Source organism: Cornus florida, unplaced genomic scaffold (genome assembly GCF_030987335.1).
Source record: "Cornus florida cultivar Cherokee Brave unplaced genomic scaffold, ASM3098733v1 CherokeeBrave_3.0.0_Hap2_Chr08, whole genome shotgun sequence".
NCBI classification, from domain to species: domain Eukaryota; kingdom Viridiplantae; phylum Streptophyta; class Magnoliopsida; order Cornales; family Cornaceae; genus Cornus; species Cornus florida.
This window is the reverse complement of record NW_026775578.1, coordinates 39,154,432-39,175,363: the sequence shown is the minus strand read 5'-3', so window position 1 is coordinate 39,175,363 and position 20,932 is coordinate 39,154,432. Positions and strand designations below refer to the sequence as shown.

The 20,932-nt window shown below is 36.5% G+C and overlaps 1 protein-coding gene across 2 annotated transcripts; it reads right to left on the bottom strand.

The window, feature by feature from the left end:
* Positions 1-14,096: 14,096 nt before the first annotated feature.
* Positions 14,097-20,601, bottom strand: LOC132271390 (TATA-box-binding protein-like). 2 transcript variants are annotated; one of them, XM_059772748.1, is made up of 10 exons: positions 20,481-20,601; positions 19,943-20,055; positions 18,953-19,040; positions 18,321-18,392; positions 17,243-17,293; positions 16,971-17,015; positions 16,718-16,810; positions 14,741-14,842; positions 14,542-14,615; positions 14,097-14,437 (listed from the first exon to the last, which is right to left on the bottom strand). In XM_059772748.1, coding segments are annotated over exons 2-10 (603 nt in total). In that variant the 5' UTR covers positions 20,020-20,055; positions 20,481-20,601; the 3' UTR covers positions 14,097-14,436. The 2 variants fall into 2 exon arrangements, with proteins under 2 accessions (XP_059628731.1, XP_059628730.1); XM_059772747.1 differs by lacking the exon at positions 20,481-20,601 and having other exon boundaries at positions 19,943-20,209.
* Positions 20,602-20,932: the final 331 nt, after the last annotated feature.

The window sequence follows — 20,932 nt, the reverse complement described above, 5'->3', positions numbered from 1 at the left end:
AAGTTTGGAGCAATCCAAATGGAAGCTAGAGCGCTCCAAACTTGGGCAGTGAGCATGCAAAATTGGTGTGGTAATTTGAAGCAATCTGAATGGGATTTGGAGGGCACGAAATTGGCTCAGTAGCTTGGAAATGAATTGGCACTTGGAGATTGAATGTTTCAGCCAACTTGAATGCATGGAAGATCTTGCATGGATAGATTTTGAGTGCATGGATGAAATGGATTGAAATTTTTGCATGGATGGAAAAAAATTTCAAACTTTGCACTGCACACAATGCATGTATGAGTATAAGAAAATTTTCAAGCTTTTTGCAACATGATGCAAAATGGATAGAATTCTCAAAAATGAAAATTTTAAGCATAGAGAATTTTTGAAAATTTGCACGTCAGTCCTAAATTCAAGCCATGCATGGAAAATTTGAAACTTGACACATTATTCCAATCCAATGCATGGATGGATTTTGAGAAAATTTTCAAGCCTTGGAACATCTCTTCAATGTATGGATGGGATTTGGTCTCTTCAAATGCATGGATGAATGTAGGAATTTTTTTTTTTTTAAACCTTGCACTTCATCTCCAATGCATGGAAAATTTTGGGGAACCATGATCCAATAATGCGTTGAAAATAAGAGGCTGTGCACATGAGTTGCATGCCAAAGATCCTATGAAATTGCTCGAAAACGATAAAAATTTCCGGGAATGAAAATTAGAGCTGAGAAAGTCTAAGAGCCATGCTAAAATTGTGGAACACAATTAAAGAGCTTGCCAGAAAAATTAAACTTTTGGCTTTTCTAAACCGTTTTCCAGAAAATTTCAAGGCACGAGCAATTGAAAAGATAGGGTGCTAAATTTAACGTCGATAGCTAGACGCACCGAGATCAAGTTGGTCCTCCTTACCCTATACCATGTCTCTCTAGAGAGTCATATTTCCCCAGATAGGATAATTTTTTTAAAAGCGGAGGAAGACTTTGAAGACAAAAGTGGAAAAGAGGTAACGGAAAGACCTCAACCCACTCTTCATCCTCAATGAAGAACTTTGGATTATGGGGCTTATTTGGATTATAGGAAGATGGAGTAGGTGAGGGTGCACCTAGCAAAGGCTTTTGAAGGGTCATATTGAGCACGGGAATGCTCGACAACTTATCCTTCAAAATTTCAACATCCTCCTCACACTTATCCGGCGGTTCGGGCTCAACAACTTGAGACAACTCAAGTGAGGGAATGGGATGAGATGCAAGCTCCCAAGAGAGTGATACATTTGATGTTGCCCAAGGAAGAGAGTGAATAGGTGGAGGAATATCAAGCAAAGAATTCACCTCCCAAATGGAATTGGCAACATCAAAATCCGCATAATTAAAATGAGCTAAGCATGTTTTTAGAGGATCCTCCAATAAAGGAGGTGCATCAAGCAAGGGATTATATAGAGGCTGTGCTGGATTTTTATACGATACAATCTCATCATCATTATTTTCCTTATTTTGAACCACAATTACTTCATTTTGATGCATGGCAACAACTTGATCTTCAACCACCATTTCATCATTTTCATATGTGATGACCACTTGATCATTCTCGTGATGAAAGTTACTAGGAGTAATCTTATCATTCATAGAATTTTCTTTTGGATTGACCACGAGTTCAATGGAAAATTCTTCTTCATTTTCATGATTTAGAGCATCAACCATTTGTTGAATTTGAGCTATTTGGTCATCTAACTCTACTCTAGATTGGGAATGAGAATGAGTAGTGGATTGCATGCCAACAATGTCATCCAACATTTGCTTATTGGACTCCATCATTTACGTGTGGAAAGACTCTATCATTTGTTCATTGGCAGCAATAAATTCATCCAATGAAGACGGTAGACAAGGAGAAGAGGGCAAGAAAGAATGATCATTGGGTTGAAAAGGTTGCATATGAGATTGTGGGGTTGAATTTCCCATGCCACAAAAAGTTTTGTTGGTCTCCCCAACCCGAGTTATAACCATTGAAGTATGGATCACTACCCGGTTCAAAGAAATTTTCATTTGGTTGCTCTAGATAGAAGTCCGAGAATTGTCTCGTTGGAAGACATTCTCTTGTATGATGTGTATGACTAGAGCAAAATGCACAAAACTCATGTGGTGTGTAGAATTGAGTTGAAAGATAACTACCTTCCATCTAGGACTTAAACATCAACAACACACAACATAATCAACACAACAATTCTTTATCATCAACTCCACATACAATGATCCCTTTCTCCTCAATTATCAACAAGATAGGAAATAAATGGCCACGACAAGGACCGATGCTTTGCAATTGAAAATACACAATAAAGATTAGCCTCGACAAGGGCTTGCAATTTATCTACTTCTAAGCTTAACACATGCACGATATTCACAATTCGAAACTAGAAGGTCAAGAGACTTACCCGGGGTCCTCTAGACTTACAATTTGCTAGCATTCCCACGGTGAGCTTCGAGTTCCTAGAATCTCACTTACAACTTAAAGATGATTAAAACACACAAGGAATATTCACAAAACACGATACTCACAATCAAACTAAAATTTAACCCTAGAACTTTGGTTGCTAAACCGTTTGCAGTCCCCGGCAACGGCGCTAAAAATTGATCGGTTGGTCAATTAAACATCAACCTTCGCAATAGCACGAATCATTGTAAAATAGGGCTATTGGTCGGGTAAGTCGAACCACTGGGACTGGGCTAATCTATGGCAACCTAAGTGTTTAGAGTCATTTTAGAGTGATAAGGGGTGTTCATAGAGGGTTTGTTTTGTTTGTCACTAAACTAGGAATTCAAATGTGCATAAAACAATAGTGCTAGTAAATGAGAGTTCGAGATAATAAAAGGGGAAACTAGGGAAGTGAATCCACCTACGCCCTAAATACATGCTAAATCAAGACTAAATTGGGGATAAACACTATATAAGCAACGATCAAGAATTATGTAGCAACACATAGTTGCTTCATAACCAATAAAAAGTTCATGAGATTAAAACAAGAATGGTCTATCAAAAGACAACACATTTGGACTACCTAGACTAGGGTGTAGTATCAAATACATTAACTTAAGCAAAAGACCATCAAGCATTCAATCAAATGATGAAGCACATGAAGGTAAGAATCAAGTATAGTCCATCAAAGGAGGTACCTAAGCAATGGAATATCAAGTTTCAAAATCAACATGCCTTGAAAACCATTCATAGTTAATATCTTCATTGTCACTATGAAAATAAAAGCAATAAGACTAATGTAAGAATCATCAAGACAAGCTAAATAACTCACATCAATCATTTAAACATGAATATTCATTACAAGAAGTAATAAGCTCTTAAACTATGAAAAGACCAAAGTTTATACATTATAATCCCCAAAATAGAACCTAATCTAGAACATGAACAAAAGGGGAGGCTTGATCACCTCCGTAAAAGAGGTTTAGTTACCCATGGTGGCCCTAGATGAAGGAAGAAGCAAGGCTTTCCCCTCCATTTTCGAGCTTCCTCCTTGAAGCTTCAAGAACTCCTCCCCTTTGCTCTCTTCTCTCTCCTCTAATCTTGTAGAATGAAGCTTAATGATATTGTGTGTCCTTGCTTCCCTTTATTAGATATCTTATCCACTCAAAGAGGCAACCAACCAACATCTCCAACCACTTCATTAAAGAGGAAAACAAAATGAAGAAACCAAGGTGCAAGAGGGCTGAAATGAGCCATTTCCGAAGGGCATTCTACCCAAAATTCGAGCACTCGAAACAAGGCCTCGAGCACTCGAATTTAGTATAAAAAGCTCCATGCTTCACTTGCTCCGCCCAGACCTACTTTGATGAAATAACTATAACTTTGCGCTCCAAACTCCGAATGATGAACCGTTTGAAGATTTGGAGAGCTAATTCATAGCTTTAAATACCTCATGTTTTGGTGGAGATCCAATTCTCAAGGATGGTTGGTCAAAAATGAAGATCAAGGCAGAAGTTCATTGCTGCCAGGCAGTTCTGCGCACCTCTGGTAACAAGGCCATAACTCTCTGCTCTGAGCTCCGAATGACAAACCGTTTGAAGATTTAGAAAGATAATTCAGAGCTCTAAATATGCTATTTTATAATAGAAGTCCAGTTCTCGAGTTTACAAGGTCAAAATGGCGAGCAAAGTCCTGACTCCACTGCTGCCAGAAATTCAGCCTTGTGCCTTTTGATGGTCAAAAATCCACAACACCTTATTTTTGCTCCTTTTGGGCCAAGGAACCTGAAAATGCATAAAAACATAGAAATGAAGATAATCTACATAAATTAACATACAACGGACTTTACTAATGCAATTTAGGGCGCTTGAATATACAATATTCGGCGCTTATCAGCTTCCAATACGGAAGACATCCCAAACAACCATTTTCTGATAAAAACTCCCACGTACGTGTTCAACTATTTACAAAATCCGACTACCGCCTTTAAATCACGCGCAAGCCTTGACAAAAGAGAGTATTTCTCTTTAATGTAACCTTATATAAAGGCAAGGTCTTATTATATAACCTTGCTTCCATGCCAGACCAACGAGTGAGAGATATGCACTACGTAATAGCCAAAACCCCAAATGTTGTCGCACTAACCTCCTTGTGCCAACAATAGCACAGATAATAACTGTAAAGCGAAATAACACTTTCAATTACCCATGCAAACCTAGGATATATATCCTAAGCATATCCTCTATGATCAAATATAATATCTCGATCAAATTTCCCGTCTAGAGATGCGAAACATAGTTGTTGCTCCAACCCTTCAGAAAACTCCTTTGACATAGCACCGGTTATCTACCATAATGAATAACCACATGCTATAACTACGTTATCAGTGCAATATAGAATTGACATGATACGCCAAGGTAAACACCACTAAAGTGATGTCCACTAGCGAACTTGCTCCATCCACCACTTTAAATCCATATGGAATTAAAATTCCAATCAATGTCGGTAATTTCTACCCACTATCCCCTCCTGATTAGTCATACTCCCATTTTGATATAGGAAGTGGCTAAAACCTCCAATGATATCCAAGTATCGATTTTTTTCACCTTGCTAACAGGTGATACACTTGGAGACAGTTATGTACATGTCCCTATTCGTACCGCTCACCAGAACTAACATGGTATGTCGTGATGCAACTTATAACCATTTGATTGCAATGTAAAATTTATGAATTTTACATCTCAGCCACTCTGACCTTTCTAGTATCCTTAAGACAAACCACGTATTCTCCTTCAGTACCCCAAGCTCATCTAAGTAAGGTACTACCTCCACCAGGGTTAGCTCCAATATTCTAAGTTGACTTCCCCAATTTCCCCGGTAATAACAAGTGTTATTTTTACACATGCGAAAACTCAATTGATTGCGCAACACCCACCGAAGGTTCAATGACCTTATCATTGATAAAATCATCCCCCTCCCTACTATTTCCACCAGATGAAACTTAATGCAAAGTATGAATCACCACATCTATCCATCTAAGCCGTCTCGTGATCCGTGCTATTCGTATGAACTAATATCTTACCAGTTCTAAATAATCAATGGAACTGATTCAATTTTTATCAGTTGAGCAATATCCTAACCAGAATCCTGACCTTTGTGTAGAATCAACAATCTCTCAACTAAATTCGTGGAAACTACTGTCATTCCACTCTAGCATGAGAAATGGCTGCAAGGATCTAGCGATCTCTGATGGTCCATCTGGATTATCTACTAGATATCAGACTTTGAGACAAAATCACTGTGTCCCTCCTTTTGCCTGTCCTCCAAACAATTGCTTCCTTCCGTGAAGCATCATATATCTACCAGAATAAATAAAGAACTAAGAGTTGGGAACCTCGATCCTTAAATCCTCCTTCCAATTTGTTTAACGAAAGTATCGTTAGTCTGGTAGCACCAGCTTCCATATTTATATGTTCAGTCTCACCTTTAAGTCTTTAACATCCTACTTCTCTAACACAAGTAAGTGTCTATTAGACTTCTTGTCTAACTTCAACAGAATATGGAATCTTTCCATCCTCCAAATAGTCAACAATTTCCTAGTAACAACTATTTGTTGCGAACTGTAACCTAAAAAAAAAAAATTTCCATATTATTTGTGCAAATGATAAGACTTTGCTTCCTCCTTGATATACAACTCCGGCAACTCCTCCTAATAACATTCCCTCATGAATAAAATTCTAAATTAAGAATAAACAGATGATTAGTTAGTCTATTTACTATCCTCAGTCGGTGTCATTCCAGCAAATACCTAAACCAGTACAAAATCCTCCTGCCGACTTAGGAACACCATTTAAAATTTCTTAGAAGATATTCAGCGAAGTCGGTTCCTCCGATAAATCATCGTGGCATTACAGTATATTAAACGAATCTATATCATTTGACTCAAACCGCTGGTTTACTTATCCCATCCTGAAAACGTACTATAACCACGCATGTCTAAGTTCATTAGATTGGCTAAAGTTATATATACTTACCAACCCTATGACCACATGCTCCAAAATCCTAACGTAATTACGCTATTCCTCCAATCCGATAGTTGGCTGATCACACACTAATGTCCCCAATTAAACCGCATTTCCCCATCCTGAATAATTGACGAAAAATTAAACACATAAGGCACATACAATAAAATACAATATAATCCTACGTAAACATCATTCTTCCCAGAAAAGAAAGTCTCTTTTGGAAATCAACTTTACCTGATTGGTTCACAATCTCCTTTTACAGTTTCGGAGGTAATTGTAATATCCCTAATTTCAAAAGGACAAGCCTGGTATTTAATTTATTGTTTTAATTGAATTTTTAATTATTTAATTGTTTATTTGAATTACTTGAATTATTTGATTTAAATGAATTAGTTGAGTTATTTAACTTAATTTGAAATTGGTAAGTTGTTTAAATGACATAATTTTTATTTCTTTGAATCACTATTTTAATTTAATTATTTGTTTTCATTTAAGGATTTAGATTAGGGTTCTTTTAAGAAGTCACGTATATAGCCAACATAACTAAACACTAACTAGGTTTTCCATGGGCCGAGTTTTCAGTTTAGGGTTTAGTTAAACTAGGGTTTTGGTGTAAACCTATAAATATATGTCTTACGTTCGGTTTAGGGTTTTAGAACCCTATTCACAACATAAAGAGAACAGATTGAAGCATAGAGGAGTTTGGAAGAGAACAGAGAGGGAAAACTAAAGGATCACCGGAAAAGCTTAAGAGAAGACGTTGAGATTTTTGAACCGAATCTCATAGGCAAGTTTTATACTAACTCTATCTCTTTGGCCTATGTTCTTTGCATCTCTAACACAATCCCAGCATGAGTAAAAGCTAAATTAAATTGCGTGGTTGCATGAATTTGTTCAAAACAGTTTGTGTTTCCGATTAAGTATTTTGCTTGTTTTTATTCTGTTTTGTGTAATTCTTGTTCCAATTGAATTTAAAGTACTCTGGAGCACCTCGGGATTTAGTTTTAACTAGAAAGAAAGTTGGTTTGAAGGATTAAACAAATTCTATACAGTATGTATTCGTGGTTTTGGTTTTGGCTTGCGGAAACTGTTTTTGCTTGATTCTTGTTCCAATTGAATTTGATTAATGATCAATGAATTGAATTAACTCTGGATCACCCTAGGACTTGGTTTAATCAGTCAAAACATAATTAAAAGCGTTAGAGGCTGTAATAGAGAGGAACGGAAACAATGGAGATCACCGGAGACGAAATAAGCAATCAGAAGGAGAGGGGAAAGAAGAAGTTGCTCCATGGAATCATGGAGCCGGCTCAAAGAAGGTTGGAGGTGGCTCCAACATGTTTAGAGCCAACTCCATCATGTTTGGAGGCGGCTCCAACTTGGTTGGAGGCGGCTCCCTTCATGCTCCTTCCAGTTTTTGGTTTTCTGCGTGTGTCTGGGCTACTGTGGTTGGGTTTTAAGAATTCCAGATTTATTTAAGGGTTGTTCTGGGGTTGTTCAGTAGTGATTAAACTCATATTAACATCTTAGAAGTTATGGTAACATAGAATAAATCCTAGGTAGCAAAGGTAGAACATAGTAGGAGACTCCTCAAAAAGTTGCTATATTGGTTGGGATATGAATGATTCAAGTTGCTCATATTTAATTAGCAATTGATTTAAGGGATTTGAGGTTTAAATCCTGTCACAGTATTATGAAAAAATAAGCAGGTCAGGTATGATTACTCTCTGTTATGCATAGGTAGGAACGGTTGGGAACACTTAAGAAAGTTAGTGTGACGATTTTGTTACAGACAATTCAAGTTGCTTATTTTTAAATTTAGCAATTGAATTAGGAGTTTGATATGTAAATCATATAACAGTGGTAAGAGATTAAGCCTGTTAACTAATATAAATTCAGTTAATGCTTAATAAGAAACTCGTTGATGTTTACCGAGAATTGTTTATGTTAACTTGTGGGATGTTGTAGAGTAATTACAAGTAAGCATGTAAATACTGTTAATATTATTATTATGCTTATTGTGAGTTACAGGATGGTTATATTTATTCTCTGTATTTAAAATTTGTTAGAGAATCAGGTACTGGATGTATTGAACAAGCATGCTAGTTAAACATTCTTGTTATGCTTATGATTGGATATGTTGATATTGATATGTTATACTATTATATATATATTATCAATACTGAATGGATGGTTTGTATGCACCGGTATGGGACGGTGACATATTAGGGGGATTAGCTAAAAAAGAACGCTAAGTCTTACCTACTCTGGATTAAGGGATGGATTAACTACAAAAGTTAAGTCCTACCTGTATTTTGTGTCAGATCACTAAATGGTTGAGTGACACTTTTGGTTTGGAACGGATTTTAAATATATTTTTATGGTGCCACGATATGAGCCTGAGTCTCAGAGTCGTTAGCTAGGGAGCGTATATGCATTGGGATGCATAGCTGGCTATGATGGTTAGATGTGTACCCTGCTAGGTCTAGGTAGTCATGCCCACCTTAGGTGCGTTTTGCATGGTGCCTACTAGTCAGGTTGAGACGGGCCTGTAGTCCAGTGAGAGTCCTGTAGGGTGATTATATATATATATATCTACGGACTATTAGTTATTGTTGGATTGGTTAGGATGTACATGTGTATCGGGTCTCTGTTTGGGTAGTAGTAGTATAAAACTTGCTAGTGGGCCTGACCCACTTATCATTTTTTAGGTGACGGGCGTTTTCAGTCTAGGGCTTGTTGGGGCTGAGCAGAGACGATCTTCCATTCTACCGACGATGTAGGACTTTATTCTTTATGTTAGATTTGGATTTTACCTTCAGTTATTTAATTACATTCAGTTTGGGATTGTTGTTAGGGGTCCACTAGAGATGGATTCCCGAGTTGTAAAATTATTGAAGAATTCTTTTTAAAAAGGTTTTGGATAATTGGATCACAAGTATTTTAATTTCAAGGATTATGTTTAGTATTATTATCAGCTTTTAAATTATTAAATTCATTTTGTATTCTGTATTCGGTTAAATATTAATTGTTTGGTATCCCTCGGATCTGTGCTCAGACTTGATCACCTGTGGCTCCAGAATCGAGGGGTATCACAGTAATCATCCAACCTCGAAACCTAAACTCTAAGCATAGCTCAAAACAAAATCCATTTGCCTCAGCAAATTCCAAAGGCTTAACCCTCATCCTCCTTATACACAGAATGCAAACCGTCTAATGTAGCTTAATAAAACAACTTAGACCGTCATAACCTAATCCCCATACTCCCCGGAAAGTGATACAAAATCATTACTGCGTTCTGATTAAAACTCCGTCCGATCCTAAACTCCCGAAGAGTTCCCTTTATCTACCTCTTTTAAGGTAATACGAAATGTTAACTATATGTAGGTCGATTCATACCAACTCTACAAGTATCGTTCACTATATTATTAGCGAACAAAATCACCCTCGCGCGATCCTTGATTTTCAAGATTCAATACCCTATTTCTTGGGTATGTTGAAATCTCCTCCACTAGAATCCTCTTCGGACTCCTAATCCTCGTTTGTCTCCTTTATGAGAACAACTGAAATCGTGTTGGTCCCTTTATACGGTGACCTAAAACACACTCCTAAATCCTTCCTTGGCTTATACTTCTAAAAGTAGCGCCAACCGGAACTAAACCTTCGATCCCTAGTTCTGCTTCTGACAAAAAACTCGATAACGTACTTTTTTGCTCATTTGGGTCTGAATCGCAGTCGCCTTGGACCCCATCCTCCTTCTAGTGTCAACTATTCCATAGTTATGAAATATAATTGACATCTGCCCCTCCTAACAAACCGTAAAAGAGTACAACGAATCCTAATATGGCTCTAAGTTTTAAGAGACGCAACGCGGAAGTCATATAACGAAAGACACTCCTAAGGACACTAGAACCTGGAGTGCTCTGATACCAACTGTGATACTCCTCGATTCTAGAGCCACGGGTGATCAAGTCCGAGCACAGATCCGAGTGATACCAGACAATTAATATGTAAACAAGCAGATTACAAAAGAATTAAAAGAAAATAAAATAATATGTTGAAAGGAATTTTAAATGTAAAAATCCACTAAATGAAAAGTTTAGTAAAATTTAAACCTTCAAATTCGTACAACTCGGGAATCCATCTAGTGGACCCCTAATAATCCCAAACGATAAATAAATTTACAGAATCAAAGTCCAAAACTAAAATAAGAAAGAAAACCCTATGTAGTCGGAAGAATGAGTGTCTGTATCAGCATCATCAAGATTAAGCTCTAAGCCTGGTATTGACGAACCCCTAAAAAATAAGAGTGGGTCAGGCCCACATGCAAGTTCCATCCTACTATAATCCATACATAAACCTGATACGCAGATACATCCTAGATAGCTCGGCAATATCTAAAATAGTCCATATAGATATAGATACATACTATAGGACGCTCACTAACCTATAGTCATCACACCTAAGTAGAAGGTAACACGCAAAACGCACGTAGCGTAGTCATGCAAACCTAGACCTACCAGGGAACGTCATTAGGTCCAGTTATACATCCAAGGCAATATACGCACCCTAACCGTGACTAGGAGACTCAAGCTCATATCACGGTACTATAATGATACATATAAATCTTTCCTAATACAGAAAAGTAAAGCAACCATCCGTTATGTCGTTCAACTGTTTTAGTTGACAGGACATGCATCCATCCTCAATCCTGAGTGGCATGTACATTAATATTTCAATCCGATGATGTTTCCAATCCCAATTACAAAACTGGTGCATGGTACAATGACACTAAGAAGTCTAAACTACACATTATACGAAACCCCAACAATGTTTTATATTAAAACCCGCAAGTAAAACCTCCTATATTAAAACCCGTAATTAACTCCTGACAGCATGCAACTTAGTATCTAAAGCTCATGATGTCTATAAGTGTAATCTAAGCCAACCTTTCTGGCCTTTATTAAATTATATATATCATTCATATAACATCCCATGAATAATTTAATATCAGTCCTTTTAAGTTGCTAAAACAAACTTAGCCAAATAAACCTTCCTCCTTCTTTGACAGCATGCCCGTTATACATTTGTATTTCATGATGTCTTCTACAAAAAGCACACCAACCTACTAACTGTTTTAAGGGTCTAACATGTTAATTTTAAACATTTACAACCTCCCATAACTTTCCAGAAATTCCGTTGAAGCCCCTGGAATTAAAAAAAGTGTCTGAAAACACCCCGTAGGGTTTTTTTTCATGGGAGCCGGCTCTATAGCTTCCATAGCCCTCATGGAGAGCCGGCTCTCTCTTCATGGGGGCCAGCTCCCTCCATTAGGGAGCCGGATCTCCCCCCTGAGAGCCCCTCTCTGCTTCACTGTTTCGTCTCTGCTTTATCCGGTTGTCGTCTGCACTTCCGGCGAAGTTCAACCCTCTATTCCCTTTGTTTTTAAAGCTCCTAGGGTTCAATCTAAGACCTACTAGCTCCCGAAACTCCTCAAATTCCCACACAAACTATTTGACATAAATTTAAATAGAAACGAAATAGTTTATGCACAAAACAATTTGCAGCAAAACGAAGCTTACAATAGTTTAAAGTCTGATTAAACATGCATCAAATATCCATTTTAAAAGTTGAATTAATTCCTGGAGACTATAAAGAATGCACAGAACACAAGTTTACTAGAAGGAGATAGAATGAAACTTGCCTTTAGGTTTCGGTTTGAAACCTTTCAACATTGTCTCTAAATTCCGGCGAATCCCAAAACTGTTCTCCCCTTTTACTCACTGTTCTCCTCCTCTGTTGCCTCCTGATTCCACCTACGAGTAACTCCTTTTCCTTATACCTTTAACCTCTCTGCTTCCTCTCAAATTCCTCTTTCTTAACCTCCCAAACCCTTCTCTGTATCTCTCTGCCTCACAGTACGTGATTAGGGTTCTCCACCCTAGCAGACATAACCAATCATATATATATATACGGCTAAATCCTAAGTTGGATTACACAGTATATATATAGGCTTCCACGAAACCCTAATTCTAAACCCCAAATAAAATACAAGTCGGCGACCACAATTACATAAAACAATAAAACCCTACGACACATACAAATTGTATAAGCTACCAAATATAAGCTACCAAAATTTCACGTCAATTAAATCATCAATAATCAAATATTTAAATTAACCAACAATTAAATTAAAACAATTTCAATTTAAAAAATTAATTTAAAATAAATACACACTTAATCAATCAAGCAATTAATAAAATAAATTCACCATTAATCAATTAAGAAACCAAAACACATAAGTCACATAATTAAATAAAAATGCAATAAAAATCAAAATTCAATTCCCATTTTATCCATTTGAAAACTAGGGGTATTACACTATACCATTGATTACTCTCTCTGCTTCCGCCCCTTTGTCTCTCTGTCTTTTGAAAATCTTGGTTGTCTTATTGTTGCGGGTTTATGGTTTGTCCTGCTGTTTTTCTAATTGTCCCTACGCTCTGTCCGCTTCCTATTCGTTCTTTGGGATTCGATCGATTTAGGGTGGTTCAGAGATCTGGGTTGTTCCCAGCCCTTCGTGCTATCCCCCAATGTCGGATCTGTTTGGTGGGTACTCTTTGGAGGTTGCCAGTAAGGGGTTTTTTTGAGTATAGTGCACGGGTCTCATGTCTTTCCTTTGCGTTGGCTATGTTGCTGCGTTTGGGGGACGATGATGCTTGTTTTTTTTCCCACGGATGGATTCCGCCTGTCGCTGTGGGTGTTCTTCCATGGTTTTGGGGCCGTCGGTATGTCAGCTCTTATGGTCGGTGTTCGCTTCCTCGGCTAGGGTGGGAATGACGTCATGGCAGACGTCTTGGATGTGTCTTTTAGAAGTCTTACGCTGGCTTTTCATGGGCCAGGGGCACGTGGGTTTTCGAGAGTTGTGTATGGCAGTGGCGTTTTGTTCATCCATTGGTGTGAATATCCAAGTGGTGTTTTTCAATTTTTTTATGGTTGGTGTGACTAGGGTATCAAAGTGTATCCTATACGCTTCCTACTATGATGTCATTGTCAGATTATCTTTTTGGGATATGTGGCGCTCCTATTTCCAACCATTTAGGTCGCATCCGGCTGACTTAGTCAGCCCAGAGTATCAGACACCTTTTAAAGCTTTAGGTTGTTGTCAAAGATGATGCCTTGACTTAGCTTGGTGTGGGGCTTGTTTGGGGTTAGCTTTGTTTTGTCCATGATAGTGGTTCTTTCTGTTTTGGATGTTGTTTATGTGATCTTGTCAGTGTAAGTGCCGTTTGGCTGATCTTATTGCCAACAAAATATATATATATATATATATATATATATATATATATATATCCTGCATATACTGTGCAGAACTACAAATGCAATAAGGAAAAAAATTGTTTAGTGAATGCCAATTCATATTCATGCTTTACCAAAAAGACCAGTCCAATTTTTTTTTTTTTGAAACCATATCATTATTGAAGTCTGAAAGTCAAGAGTAGAGGCTAACATCATTATAATGTCATTAATATTCCCGACATTAATATCCAGTATATAGCACTGTACAAACAACTAATGCAGTAAAGAAGAAAAATGTTCAGCGAATGCCAATTCATATCCACGCTTTACCAAAAAGAACAGTCCAATTTAATTTTATTTATTAATTTTTTACTTGGGCGTTTACAACAGATTAAAAATAAAAGAGGCAAATAAACCATCCATCCATAATCGAATGTTTTTCTTGTTCATCTCTGCAACAACAAATATTATAGTTTTGGTACAAGCAGTAAACTAAGTAACAGGGGATAACATTTCGGGGAAAATTGTTCTAGTCCTTTGAATATATATCTTAAACAGCCAATAGTCGATGAGCACTCTCTCCTTTCAACATATTTACAGTTGGTCAGTAGTTAATGCCCCAAGTGAGCACATCAATCCTGCTGTACTTCCCATCAAAATCTGCCACAAATTTTGAAAACAAATGAGATGAGTTAAATTTTGGGGACGACTTGGGCTTCTGTTTAGTAACATGACTAGATATACATGCAACACAATTTTCGTACCATTGTTGATTTTTCCTGAACTCTGTAAGCACCGGGTATATGTTTTCAAATGCAAGATATGTTTCATCTCGCACCTGAAAGAATTAGTAATGTGACAGTTTAGATTGGGTAGGGAACCATAATAGCAAATAAAATCAGACAATGCAGAACAGAATCCAGTAACTGATTTTTCTCATATACACAGAAATCATGTCATTACCTTAGCTCCTGTCAAAACAATTTTCCCTGAAACAAAGATAAGCAGCACAATTTTTGGTTGCTTCATACGATAAATCAATCCAGGGAACAACTCTGGTTCATACTGTACCAACAAATGTGAATCGTGTTATCAATTCCAGAAAGCAAAATTAGAAGTATCGCAACACATTTAACAAAATATTCCAAAGTTGCAAATTTGACATGTTCATTAGCGCACAACTCAATAACAATATATTTTGATCCAGCAAATTCTCTAATCAGTCAAAAATGTTTAAGAAATTTCCAATGAAAAATAAGATATTGTGAATAAACCCCTCAACACTCTCTCTTCAGGCTCAGTCTCTCTCTGTTAGGTGGGATTGGTGAATAAGGCCTGATATGAGAATTGGGAGTTCTCAGGCATTACAACAACCAGCATGAACAAACAAAGAGTTACCAAATTTTTGGACCTTGTCATGGTTTCTAAAGAGTTTTTTGGGTAACGGGTTTATAAAGAGTTGCCAACACTAACACACACACACACTCTCTCTATCTCAGATTTTGCATCTCTTTCTCTCCACCATGGAGCCACAACAATCATCAGTCACGTAAATGCATTTCCACCTATCTCCATTGCTAATGAGTTGCAAATCAAGAGTGAGCATAGCAGAATATGTTGATTCTTTTACCACTGGAAATATTTTAGCTACCAAAAAACAGATCATTTTAGACAAAATTAAGGGCCCCTTTGCCAATTAAAACTACTGAGACAACACACACAATAAAACACATTTGTCTTCCCACTTAGCTTGGTTTAATTCAACTTCCAGCCCACAAGTAGTACCCAATCTATATACCAACAGTGTTAGCCGGAATTGATTTGGAACTCAGAGAGTCAACTCAACCAATATTAATAACTAATAAAAAATAATAGAAAACCCAAATTGAAAGTAGCGTATTATAAGAACCAATAGAACAGATTCAACAGAACTGCATAATCCCCACTTATCCAAAAAAACTGCATAATACAATTACAATTTTGAGAGCAAAGTTATGTAGTGCATATATTTATATATATGCATATACATGAGAGAGATAGAGAGAGTACGCTAATGTATTCGGCCATCTTGGGGACAGCCTGACTTGATGAGGACTTCGAGGCCGAGACACATGAGTTCTAGAATCAGAACAGCCATGAGACCGGCAACATAGAGAAAGAATGAAATTAGAGAGAGAGAGAGAGTTGAAATAGTGAAGTGTTTGGGCATGTAAAGCAAAGTCATTTATAAAAATGTCCTTTTGGACATTTTGCTTCTATTTTTATTTTTTATAATTAGTCCTTGGGGCATATTCAAGCGCCGGCCGCCGCGGGGGGGGGGGGGGGTGTGTGTGTGGTGGAGGGTGGGGGAGGAATTGCACTTTACGCATGAATAATTCCACAACAAAATTCATGGATCTTAACCACCCATGACACAAACCCCAGATGCTTTCTGTCACACAATGGAACATGAATCCCAAGTCTGTCATTTTACCAAAATTGGCCCTTCTGTTTCCGTTCTACGGTCACGAGCCAGACCAACACGTGATGACACCATTATAGACCCTCAGGCTCGGGTTTTATCCATGAGTTAATAATATAGGGAAGAAGTTTCAGTGTTTCGGCTGTTGAGCAACGACTCTCGCTGTGGTCTATTCTAGCAGTTAGCTTGGTCCTTTTGCTGCTCTTGGCAGTGTTGAATCTTTCTATAATGGTTCTTGTTTCTGGTGTAGCCTTCTAAGGCTGTTTATATTGCAAGCTATTTTGGTTAGCCATTAGGGCTTCTATATTTTGTAGGTTATTCCATATCTTGTACAGTTTCTCCTTTTTTTTTTTATTTATTTATAACAATCATTACTTTACAGAAAATGCAATGGTATTTGAATAGAACTCCATTCATAGCGATGGTATTAAAACCGAAAGATTAATAAAAGAAAAAAAAAATACAACATCACGACTTACACTAGAAAATGCGCAATGGGAGTATGCAAGGCCTTCAAGTCTAATGGGAAATTTAACATCACAGGAGCCCACAATGTTCTGGATCTTGAAATCCTAAACCCACAAAAAAAAAAAAAAATTAACATACAATCAGAACAATATAGAACTTTGTAATTCGTGAAACAAACTAACAGCTTACATGATAGATGATGTCTTTTTTCTTTTGGCAGTGTGAGTGTGTGTGTGTGAGAGAGAGAGAGAGAGGAATAAATACCTTAAACTTAGCTGGAAAACCAAGCTTTTGAATAATTCGAGCATACTGAAGAAAAAAGGAAAGAAAGAAAGTAAGAATAGGGAATAGGATAGAAACTGATCAAAAAATTAATACTGCCTCCCATCTCAAAATTCATACATTAGATTCAGTCACAAAAATGACGATGAGATGACAAGAGTTTCATTGTGGTATCCCAAATTGGTCTCTAGTAAATTAAAGTTGAGAGCCTGAGATTAACAAGGAGAAAATGCTTTCATAAAGACATTAAATACCTTTCGTGCTGCCAATTTTGATTGGTGCTCGCTTTTCGCACCCGTACAAACCTGAAGCAGCACAGAAAGACAGAAATAAAGAAGTGTCAAAGTTAATAAACATGCTTTCAATCAAAATGAGATGAATCTCCAACATCTCATCAGGTCATGTGAGAGTCATTTTTTTTAATAACTCCAAATCTCTAATAGAAATAATAAGAATGCCGTTAAGTAAATGCTGCACAGAGGATTAAGTCAAAAAGGATGTGATGAAGACTTTTGAGTCATACATTCTACTGCCAAAAACAAAAAAGTATGAGGCACAGGGATGGAGCCAATTGAGGCTTTTTTTGTTTTCCCACACACTTATTTTTTGCATATATATATGTATAATATTGGGAAATGCCCCCCTGAAATTTCTGTTTTTTGAAAAATTCTCTCTATTAATTTTTCTTCTCTTTTACTCCTCTTCTTCTCTAATTCCTTTAATTCCCTTCAAATATATATATAATTTCCTATTCTTCAATCCAATCCTTTTTTTTTTTTTTTTCTCTCTCTCTCTCTTTCAAAGTTCTCTCATATTTATTTTTATTCTTTTCTTCTTCTACTTTTGCTTTTGTTCTCACTTTTTGGAACTTCTTCTTCTTGCACTCGTGTATGATGTATGTGCTTTAACTTTTTTTCTATCTTACTTAATTTTATTACTGCACATTTATAATGTCTGTATTCTATATTTTTTCCTCATTGTAGTTTTTTGGGCGAAAAATGGCATAACATTTGAATCTTGATTATTACATTTCTATTTTTCGGTTCCTTGTTTACTGTCATGTTAATTGGGAAAAAAAATACTTTGTTATGTTCATTGTGCCCCCCAAAAGAAAATTCCAGGCTCCGTCCCTGATAAGGCAGTGCTTTTATGAATATCCCAACACGGGATTAAAAAATAAGCAACTGTTAAAGAGAAATTGAAGTTTCTCACTGTGACTTGGGCAGCATGACAAAATTAAGAAGCAGAACTATCGGAAAATGAGAGAGAGAGATTCAACCCCCAACAAAAAACCAAAGACCTACACCTATAAAAATAAAGCTAAAAACTCACCATTTTTCCAGAAGAAAATATTAATGCGGTCGTTTTCGGTTCTCTGATCCTCATGATCACCGCAGCAAATCGCTGCAAGAGCATTACAGAATAAAATATAAAAAAACAGATCACTGCAGGTTGCTATGAAAGAGGAAACAAGAAGTACTATTTATTGCACAAACAAGGTTAGATTTCTCAGAGTCAACTTTGATCCAAGCTTGCAACTATTATTATGGGTTCATAAGCAATTCCCAGAGATTAAACTTCCAAATACCTCAATAATTTTCTTTTAAAGAAAAATAACTCTTAAAAAATTGTCGAACAAACGAGTTTTCAAACGATTTGCTGCTTCTTTATTTTTCTTCTTTTTCCTCCTCTTTTTTTTTTTTTGTTTTTTTTGGGGGGGGACCTAAATTTGTAGTGGGAAAAAAAAGTAAAAAAGTGCAGATGATTAAAATGGCGTCCCATTTCATCAGACTGCAAACAGAAGTGCAACTAAAAGTCTTTATTTTTTTTAAAAAAAAAAAAAAGTAAAAATTTGCAGATAATTAAAATGTCATCACGTTTCCATCAGATTGCAAACAGAAGGGGAACTTAAAGTCTATAATAATGTTACATACAAATAAAGACATATATGCTTAAAAGCATACCTTGGGATTGTATTCAGCGTTACGAGCTTGTAGTGCAATGGCCTTAAGATCCAACTTGCAATCCAAGTTGACAGTAGATACTATGTTTCTGGATGTACATCAATACCTTATTTATTAACATAATATTCAAGAAAAAGAGACATTTGTATACCATTTTTCTCAACACTAATATCATAATAAAGTATTTACTCAAGAAATGAAGTCATAATTACTTATCAAAAAAGAAATGAAGTCATAATTGGCTTTGAAGGTTGAAAAATTTCATTTAAGTGTTATACAGGCAAGACTAGCGGAGAAAAATCTCTATGGGTCAGCCCTCGCATGGACAAATGCATCAAGAACATGCCCATCAACAGAATGATCGAACAGAAAACAATTAAGCACATGAAAGAGAACACCAACATTATAAACATGAGATCAATTCGTAGACAATTCAATGCTTTGATATCTAGGTTCTAAAATTAATCTTTGCCCCAAAATTTAGCATACTAGACAGTGTTTGTATATTTTCTCTCTTTCAAGAAATCTTATCTGCTATTTTGATACAAGGCTGTCTAAAGCGATTTTGAAACTTACTGTAACTAAATAATATATAATTCATATGTATGCATAATGAAAGCCAGTCACTAAACCCGGTCGCTAGTGACCCAAGTCAAGTTGTATCACTTTGAGACGCCCTCTATTGCATATAATTAGATGATACCCCACCTAGAAACCACACCAAATGCATTCAAAAGAAAGTACCAATCTATGTTCTATTTGTGACTCTAAAACTAGAGTTCCAACTCTTGCTAAAGAGAATGAAGCACTAAGGCTAAGAAAAACCCACAGTTGAGGTGAGAAATTCCTAAGTGCAATTGGACTCATAATCAATTAGCTCATTCCCACGTTTAAGCATACAATACTGTCTCGATTTTGTTCCATTCAAAATTTTCAATAAACAATTCCATCACTGACATGGCTTCAATTGTAAACAGAAGAGGATCTTACTGTAGTGTAGGGACGATTCCAGACGGATGCTTGGTGAGATCGACGGGTTGGCTCACTTCCAAGACTTGATCTGCCATCGATTCCTTTTCCCTCACAATTCAGATCGTTCCTTTCTATTCAGCACAACAACAAATTCAACACACTTGTATCAATAACAGAGACCCAATTCTTGTTTTGTACCACCATTTAGGGTTTTCTTTAACTCAAAACCAATGATACCATCTAGGGTTTTTCTTATAAGTATTCCCTTTCCAGAAAAAAAAAATCAAAAATCACGTGAATTTAAACATATTATATATAAAAGAGCATATGATCCAAGATCGAGTGATTTAGAATATATACATACATACACGCAGAGACACAGACATATATCAGTGGGTTTGAATAGTTGTAACTAAGAAAGAAGATTTTAAGTCAAGAATCTAAGAAAATTCCAGTTTTAAAACTCATCGAGTGCAAAGTCCAGTTTCAAGTGCAAGAAAATCGAAAACTGTTAATGAAATAGAAGATCTGCAACAATCGGCGAGAGAGATCGGACCTTATGAATTAAAATCTAGGGTTTTCTTTTACGCAAAACCGATTGAGAAGCAAAGATTTGTCGATCGATACGAGAATTGAACGAGAAAAATTGAACTCGGAGCGGTAAGGATTTGAAAAGGGTTGTATTTATATGACAGAGAAGATTTAAAGGGTTGAGAGAGGGAAGAGAGATTGATATAGAGAGGTGTGAAGGGTTTGTTGTCAGAATGTGTCTGTGAATGACAACTAGTTCTTTGCCATGTGTCAAGACGATCTTTAAAAAAATACCCATACACACTGACGTCAGTCATGACTCATGACCTTAATTCAATTTAAGTTGCATTATTCAAAATTAGTCCCTTCTCTCTAATTATTGTACCCACTTATTCCTTATCCACTTCATTTTAATTTCCCTTTTTCTAATTGAATCTCAAAATTTAAATTTGAAATTTCTTGAAAAAATGAATATTT